The sequence below is a fragment of the Lactuca sativa genome, chromosome 1 (genome assembly GCF_002870075.4).
Source record: "Lactuca sativa cultivar Salinas chromosome 1, Lsat_Salinas_v11, whole genome shotgun sequence".
Classification (NCBI taxonomy): domain Eukaryota; kingdom Viridiplantae; phylum Streptophyta; class Magnoliopsida; order Asterales; family Asteraceae; genus Lactuca; species Lactuca sativa.
This window is the reverse complement of record NC_056623.2, coordinates 39197367-39206073: the sequence shown is the minus strand read 5'-3', so window position 1 is coordinate 39206073 and position 8707 is coordinate 39197367. Positions and strand designations below refer to the sequence as shown.

The 8707-nt window shown below is 30.3% G+C and overlaps 1 protein-coding gene across 1 annotated transcript; it reads right to left on the bottom strand.

Annotated features, from left to right (window-relative positions):
* Positions 1 to 5828: 5828 nt before the first annotated feature.
* Positions 5829 to 7172, bottom strand: LOC111910180 (deSI-like protein At4g17486). Its single transcript, XM_023905958.3, has 3 exons — positions 6902 to 7172; positions 6514 to 6801; positions 5829 to 6410 (listed from the first exon to the last, which is right to left on the bottom strand). Exons 1-3 carry the CDS (start codon positions 7038 to 7040, stop codon positions 6145 to 6147), a joined length of 693 nt encoding a protein of 230 aa, XP_023761726.1. The 5' UTR covers positions 7041 to 7172; the 3' UTR covers positions 5829 to 6144.
* Positions 7173 to 8707: the final 1535 nt, after the last annotated feature.

Genomic DNA, 8707 nt, shown 5'->3' with positions numbered 1-8707 from the left:
TCGATACCAAACACATGAGATTTTTGAAAGTTGACTTTCAAACTTGGAGAGGCTTGAAAACACCTTAGAATACGAAATGTTAGTTTTTCAAGTGAGTTATTTAGTTTTAATGCACTGCGATTAGTCTTTTCAAATGTTCATGTTTGGTAAATTAATAATAAAAAAAAGAGTAGTTTTAAAAAACTATTTTAACTAATGTTTCAACATGTTTATTTAACTTTTTTTTTAATTTCTCAAAAATATTATTTTTGATAATTCTCCATAAATGATTATTTATTTATTAATATTTTTTTTGAAACGGCAAGATAATATTGAAATTAAAAAAAAAAAAAAAAAAAAAAAAAAAAAAAAAAATCCAACATGAAGCTGGACATATTACAAAACAGCAAAGATCCGGCATGGAGCTATGGATAGTTAAAATTTTCAACAAACAACAACAAAACAAAAAATAGATCAAGAGGTCAAGCCGCTTACGAGACGATCAGTTTTGCCCCAAAAATTTTCACCAGATCAGCAGCTACATGACAGTGAGTTGAGTTTCAGAGACGATTAGGTTTTGACTCCCCTCTCATTGTGAGACTTCAAACACACCAACATCAGGTAGTATTAATTACGAATAATTCACCAACTTGTCAAGCATGTTATCTTGCCATGTGTCGAGTACACCTTGTGTTTCGATTTCCCGGCCGGTCAAGAGAAAAGGCCATATGTTCATCAGAGCCTCTGCAATGCAACTACTTAGACATCTTTTGAGAGCATGAACCTTTGAAGCTGGACATTTGCACCAATCGTTGTAAGACCTGTAGAAATAGGAACACCAAGGAACATATGTATCCTATATACTAATATATGGTGAATAAATATGGTGAAAAAAGAGAACACACACCGAAATTATACTCATTCCCCCCCCCCCCCCCCCCTATATCCATCGCGTCGCGGAAGAGAAACATGAAAGAGAGCCTAATTATAGTACACCTATAATATGTCTACCCAGTCAAAGATACTCACACTAAACACACACTACTATAATTAGGCTCGACACCAATGACACCAAGTTTTACCCACACCAGCCCATAATCGCTACCCCCATCAATCAATACACTGCCTCAAATATTGCATTCACTTACTGGATTGCAACACCATTCCCACCACCTGATATTTTTGGCCTTGCATCTGGAATTAATCCACATGTGGCCGAGAACTTGAATTTCATTTACCAGGTTACAATGCGATTTGTTTTGGCTGGAATGTATCCTTCCATTTCTGAATTTCCATACTACCCAGATAAATGCCAACATAATTGCTTCTTGAATTTGGCCAAGATTATTGTTTATGATTAGTTTCTTGCATTGAAGCATGTCTGATAAGGATCTAAAGGAAGAGGGAAACAGGTACCACCACCTCTTAACTTCTTTCCAGATTTCTAGTGTAACTGTACATTCCGATAGAAGATGAGATTCTGATTCATCAGCGTTGTTGCATAATGGGCATGTAGTTTGCTTTGAGTATTTGTTGACTCGTTAGAAAATCTACATAGAAACAATAAAACTATACTTTGATTCAGATACCATCGCTAATTTCCCAATACGAGGGGCTAATTTTCTTCCCTACTTGTATTTGTTTCCTATATTGGTTAGTCGTGTCTTTCTATCTACTCTATATTAAAAAAGAAAAGTCTTGCTATATTTTTAACTTAATTAAAATATAAGTGATTTCACATATAACTAACATACATGTAGTTTAATACACAAATTCAAGTAAATAACACAAAATATACATTAAAGTTAATATTTTACATGTTGATTGTAGTTTATACATTAAAGTTAATATTTTACATGTTGATTGTAGTTTGGTCGCTTGTACCAAAGTATTTTTATATTTATATTATGAATTATAGTCCGCCGCTCAATAGTGATTCAATAACTTTTTAAAATCAATTTCTACATGTTTTTTTTTATATCATTTTATATTTATCATTTAATTTTTACAAACATCGTTTTATCTTTTGTTGGCTAGCTTTTTTAATTATTAACAATTTTTTCAGTTACAATTTAGTTTTTTAGATATTAATTAGTTTTTCAACAACTCTACTAAAAATAGTGAAAAAAAATTAAACAGTTTAAATTATTAATAACAAAGATTAGTTTAAAGCTAACGTATAATTACAAGAATAAAAACTCTTTGCTTTTGGTTAAAAATATTTTTAGGAACACTGCAATAAAGTTCTTAAATATTGCTCTCATAATTGATTTACTCTCCATATAGTTTTTTATTCATTTAAGTCTCAAAAATCAGTAATCGTATTCAATTTAATCATTTTATCCGTTCAATAGGTCATTCAAATTTCAAAAATTACATTTTTGGCCCAAATTTTAAAATTTATTAAAAATTTGGTCCAAAATTTACACCTTTGACCCGAATTTTAAAATTTATTACAAATTTGGTCTTAAAATTACCCTTTTGGCCCAAATTTTAGAATTTTGTTATGAATTCATCATAACTTTAGCTTTTTATTACAAATTTTTTTCTCAAAATTTTGTTTCGAATACGTTTTTTTCTTTATAAAATCATTTATACAATAAAAACATATTTTCACATAAAAAATCTTATATTTTCTATAAAACTTTTTTTTAAAAACTTTTTTGTATACAAAATTGATGAGGTGATTATCAACTTCAAATGTTATACATGAAAGCAATAAAACTAATATATTAATTATACAACCCTAAACTGTGATTTCCTTATTATAAGCTCACAAGTTTTTTTTGTGATACTAAAAAGACTAAGGTGTTGTTTGTTTTTTTGAAGCAAAAATTCATGAAGTCTGCAGACCACCTCTGCAACCCTCTGCGGTGGAATATGTGGATCAAATGGTTGCAGACTGTAATAAGAAACGTGTTTTTCTTTTTTTAACATCTGCATGTTGCTGCAAATATTAAAAAATTAAAATAAACTGGTTTTATAAACCAAAATAGTTTTTTAATACTGAAAATTTAATAATGTATGACATTTCAGCAAGAATTTATGATATTTCAGCAAAAAAAAATAATGATATTTCAACAAAAAAATAAAAATATTTTAGCAAAAAATAATTATATTTCATCAAGAAATTATCATTATTCAATATAAAAAAAAACAAAAAAATCAACAAAAATAAACAAAAAAAAAATGAAAAAAAATGTAAAATAAGATTTCAACAACATATAATCAAGATTTCAGCAAGAAAAAAGAAGAAGAATAGATTGGAAGAGGCAATACAAATGTTGTACCAAAATAGAACATGCACAGAGGTTTTTAACTCTAAAGACTTTTAAAAAGCAAACAGTTGCGAGATTAAAAGTGTTGCGCGTGTGCTGCGCCGCGCAGCAATAAGAGGTCTCAAGAGGTTTTTTTTTCAAAAAAAACAACAACAACAACAACAACACCTAAGACGAAGGAGCCACAAAAGTTTTTGAAATGTCATGAGTACAACACATTTTTTTTACAAGAATGTTGGTTAATCGCATTACTTTACTACTTCTACATAAGTGTTCAAGTAAACTTACTCCATGAAGAAAATCATGCATTTGATGTTATATGAAGTCTTCAAGTACAAATATTTATGAAGCGTATATTGTATTGAGAGGTTAAAAGTGAACAAACTAAAAATACAAACATGAAGAAATTATATGGGGTTTGTGCTTATTGTTTTACGCATAAAAAGAATCAACACAAATTTGATTAGCTAAAAAATGAAAATAATTTGTTTAGCTAAAACATCAACATACTTGTTTTTAACCTAAAACATCAACATACTAATTGTCAAACTGAAACCAATCAAAGTCCGACCAATAGCAATATGTATTTGATTTGTGCTCCTTGAAATGTATTACGTTTTCGAATAAAATTAATTCCCGAAATAAACTATTTCCCGCCCATTGCATTGTGTAGGTAGACAGCTAGTGTGTGTGTGTGTGTGTGTGTGTGTGTGTGTGTGTGTATATATATATATATATATATATATATATATATATATATATATATATATATATATATATATATATATATATATATATATATATATGGCTAGGTTATAATGTGGATGGACAACTATTTGGCAGACGTGTGGACAATGCTATTCTATGAGAATTACTAAGAGAATGAGTTGTTTAGTAATTTCACTACGTTCAATCTTATACAACTATCATCATTTTCCAGGATTCTCATTAATTCTTATTTATTTTTGTTCATACACATCGTTTTTCCCTCATTTTCATTATTACAGAATACGACTCAATAAATATTCTGACAGAATGAGAATAATAATAAAGTCTATAATAACCTTATAGATGATTTAATTAGTGAGGATGTGTGAGAATGACAATAGTTATGTAAGATTATACGTATTTATATTATTAAACAACATATTTTCTTTATCATTCTCACAGAATAACACTTCCACACGTCCGCACAATAAATATCAATCCATATTTGAACCTAGCTTTCTTTCTCTCTCTCTCTCTCTCTCTCTCTATATATATATATATATATATATATATATATATATATATATATATATATATATATATACACACACACACACTTAATAAATACATATTTTTATAATTAAATATTTCGTATACAAAAACGCTTTTTTTAAAAGTTATAATATAGAAAATTTAAGTTTTTTTATGTGAAAATATATTTTTTTGTATAAATTTGATTTTATAGAAAAACATGTTCGAAACAAAATTTTGAAAAAAAAAGTTATAAAAACTACTAAATTTAGGATGAATTCATAAAAAAAAATTCTAAAATTTGGGCCAAGAGTTAATAGGGAAATGTTCATCATTCTCTCTCTCTCTCTCTCTCTCTCTCTCTCTCTCTCTCTCTCCCCATAAGACAAAGTAGGAACATTAGAAATCAGAGGCTCAACCGAAGATGTTGTAGGTTTCAGAACTACTGAAAGTTGTGGAGATCTAACCGGCGCCGAAGAAGGTGGCGAGCTCATCGGTCTCTTTTGCGGAAAATGGAAGAGGAACAAAAACATCGTAGGGAGAAAAAAAATGACCGGAACACTCTTTGTTGCTTGCGTCACAATATAAGCACATTTTCGGTCGACCTTCATCAGATCCTTATAGAGAAAGCACAACCACCACGAGTAGGTTAATTTGTTAGGACCGGTAAGTGTTATACCACACCTTACCATAGTTTTAGTTTGTCACGTCATTTTTACATCACCTCACAAAATTGATGGGTGTCATACCACACACCAAACACACCTCAAAACACACAAATATGTGGTGAAATTTCCTCGTGCGGCAGGCTTACCGCAACCCCTCTCCCCAATCGGTGTTGTGTTCATCGCATCCCCACGATGTACGGTACAGGGTTGTACCGATCGGTCTAAATGTCTTTCACAAAAAAATGCGAGGTTTATTTTTTGGACACAAGAAAATGTGGGAGGAAAACGATCATTGTTTGACAACTTTTATATATATATATATATATATATATATATATATATATATATATATATATATATATATATATATATATATATATATATATATATATATATATATATATATATATAATTTTCCCTTTTGTAAAAGAGTCTTCGTCCATTATAGTTATTTTCTTATTTTTATCAGTCTTAATTTCTCAATTAGCCATCTAGCTGTAACATGTGACTATTCACTTTTAGAATACATTCCTTCATGCAAAATTAGATAAAAATATATTTTTCTTCATAAAATTTATCATAACTAAAACGTTTAAAAGTAGATCTCTAAAAAACTAAACCATCAAATCTAAAGGCACATGCAATTATAATTACAAAAGTGTCCTTGTCAAATTTTAAGAGTTCTATTTGTGCAAACAGAGTTCTTTTTTTTCCAAACAGCATCAGGTAGGCAGTTACAAAACGACAATACATATTTGTGGTTAAGAATCTTTTATTTTATGCATGACTTTTCAAAATTCAACGTTCTTAAATTATTTAAATCATCGTAGTCATAACTAATATCAAGAATCAATTAGTTGTACGAATTCTGAGTTGTTAACAACCATTACCAAACCCTCCTTCATGTGCTTTGCAGATTCAACTTCATAAAAAGCTCAAAAGCTTTAATTAAAAATAAAATAAAAAAAAAGGAAGATTGATTACATATGATTACCATTACAGACTGTTATTGCCCGTGAAGATGGGGAATCAAGCATCAAAAGCGATGATGAAGGGAGAACAGTTCTTCCATGACTTCTGGGACGATCAACCGAAGATAACGATGGAGAACTCGAAGATGAAGTGAACCGATTTGAACGGCTCCTTAGTTTCGTCTTAATCTCTGCTTCATTACACACTTTGTGATCTTCAATTCCAACTTTAGTCGAATTTATACTCGCTGGAACTATACAGTTGCACAGGAAACCTAATCATCACCGGAAAAAAAGTGTCAGGAATTTCATTTGATCGCAAGAAAATGAACGTGTACGATTATGAACTGAAACAGTTGAAATTAGTTAACAGCTTACCGATTCTAGCTAGACGATTGATCCAATTCGGTATAGGATTTCCGGTGAGTTGGAGACAAGCATCATTGCAGAAGTGATTGCAGTTTCTGGTGATTAGGTTATATGAAATCCCTGTGTAATCATGAGATAGCATTTCCATGAATCCTCTCACATCTCTTAGACTCATCTCCGTCCATCCTATCAGAATCTGCTTCCTGAACGTGAATCCTTCGCACTGTTTCGGTTCCCCTTCGAAGATTCCAGTCGTCGGTTGTTCATGAGATCCAAAAGCGTACTCAACTCCATGAACTAGAAACGATATTGTACAGAAAAAACATGTTTAATTTAATGAAACTATGAGTGAGCATCTTAATTCATGAAATCAACTAAAACAACACCGAGATCAAACCTTGAACGCCGGAATGATATACGCCGAGGCCAACCCAATAAGCGTATTCATTCATGGAGGTAAGATCATAAACATTCAGGTAAACCGGAACTGATCCAGGTTTTCTACATTTTATCGAATTAGTTCCCCTGCACAGCATCTTCAGTTGAAATTTGAAAATATGGTGAAGGAATCAAAAAAAGATTTAAAATTTGAATCCAATTATTTGACAGATATGAATGTTTGAGAGAGAATCTTAAGAATATGGAAGCGTATGGATGAAGGCGATGCTTGTTGGTGCCATGGGCGACATATAAGCGCCGCATCATCTCCTTTCTCGCGGACCCACACAAATTTTGTATTGAATAAATATAATTCTACTTGTTTTATACATTTTTTTATTTTATCAAAGCAGAATATATTATTTCTTTATTATAATAATAACTTTTCATATTTTTATCAAGTCTTCTACACTTTAAAAAGATATACCCATTATAGCAGTTAGTAATTAACTAATTATTAGGATTTGACACTAGTTAGGAAGTAACCAATAACTAGCTTTAGATTGAAAATCCATCATGTCGTTGGAAAATTGGTTTTATAATTTCCAAGAATGGGTTTTTCTTTGTTTTTAGCACGAATTTCAAACTCTAAATGTAATCAAAATAGACAAATTATTATGTGTTCGTGTTTTCGTCTGTGATACATTCGTTTTGATATATCACAAGTCCAAAACGGATTAAAAATGAATGAGAAATTACTTATCAAAGTGAGATAGTTGAAAAGATTAAAAAAAAGTTAATTATGTTTTGTTCCATCCCACATATGTGGAGAAAGAAAAGAAAATTGGTATATAACTACAAGGGTTTCTAACCTTTGTAAAACTTATAGAACCAAAAGCTCCCTTTTGCACATGCGCACGCAGGTGGTGTAAATGCGAGCCGGTTTGACTTGGGTGCCATGAACTTGTGTGCAAGCGCATTGGGTATGAATGCATCACTGGTCGACCAGAAAAGTTCAAAGACATTTTTGCAATTATTTCCTTTTCGTTTAATAGTTACAAACCCGAATTAAATGAATGCATCACTGGTCGAGAAAAGTTCAAAGACATTTTTGCAATTATTTCCTTTTCGTTTAATAGTTACAAACCCGAATTAAATGCTATTAATAATATATTTCAGTTTTGATCTATAAAGTAGTTATGATCTTTAATTTGAATCTAAAATTGCGACTATACCTTAAGTATTGCTACACTCCTCCTTTACAATGAAGGACATGGGAGTAACAGATGTGATACTTTGTGTAAGAGTTAGAAGAATTCGAGAAGGATACACTCTTACTCAATCCCATTATATTGAAAGTGTATTTAAGAAATTTGGACACTATGATGAGAAGCCGGTAGATATCCATTTTGATTCTTCTAATCATCTTAAGAATAATAAAGATGATAGTGTAGCTCAGTTACAATATACTCAAGCCCGTGGTAGCTTAATGTATATTATGATGTGTATAAGAGTAGACTTGGCATATAGTATAAGTAGATTGTGAAAGAGCTAGTATGCTCAATAATCATATTAAAGTGATATTACTAATTAACATATGATACTAATGAGTCACACTAACAACTTGATATCTTTGGATATTTATTAAAATGAATTTTTATAAATATTCAATAAACTCTTATTATTAAATTGGAAATTATTTTTTTCATGGAAATAATAATTTTCATTAGCAAGTAACATATTATTTCATATGGTATGAACTAATAAGTCATGCACAAACTTTTGGATTAGTTGAGTCCTTTTGTCTTTTACCAAAAGACAATTT

Excerpts from the sequence above, each read along its gene's own strand:
- LOC111910180 (XM_023905958.3), bottom strand. The coding sequence starts at position 7,040 with ATGCTGTGCAGGGGAACTAATTCGATAAAATGTAGAAAACCTGGATCA. Across the intron at positions 6,802-6,901 it reads ATATCATTCCGGCGTTCAAG|TTCATGGAGTTGAGTACGCT; the intron begins GTTTGATCTCGG and ends TATCGTTTCTAG. Across the intron at positions 6,411-6,513 it reads CAATCGTCTAGCTAGAATCG|GTTTCCTGTGCAACTGTATA; the intron begins GTAAGCTGTTAA and ends GGTGATGATTAG.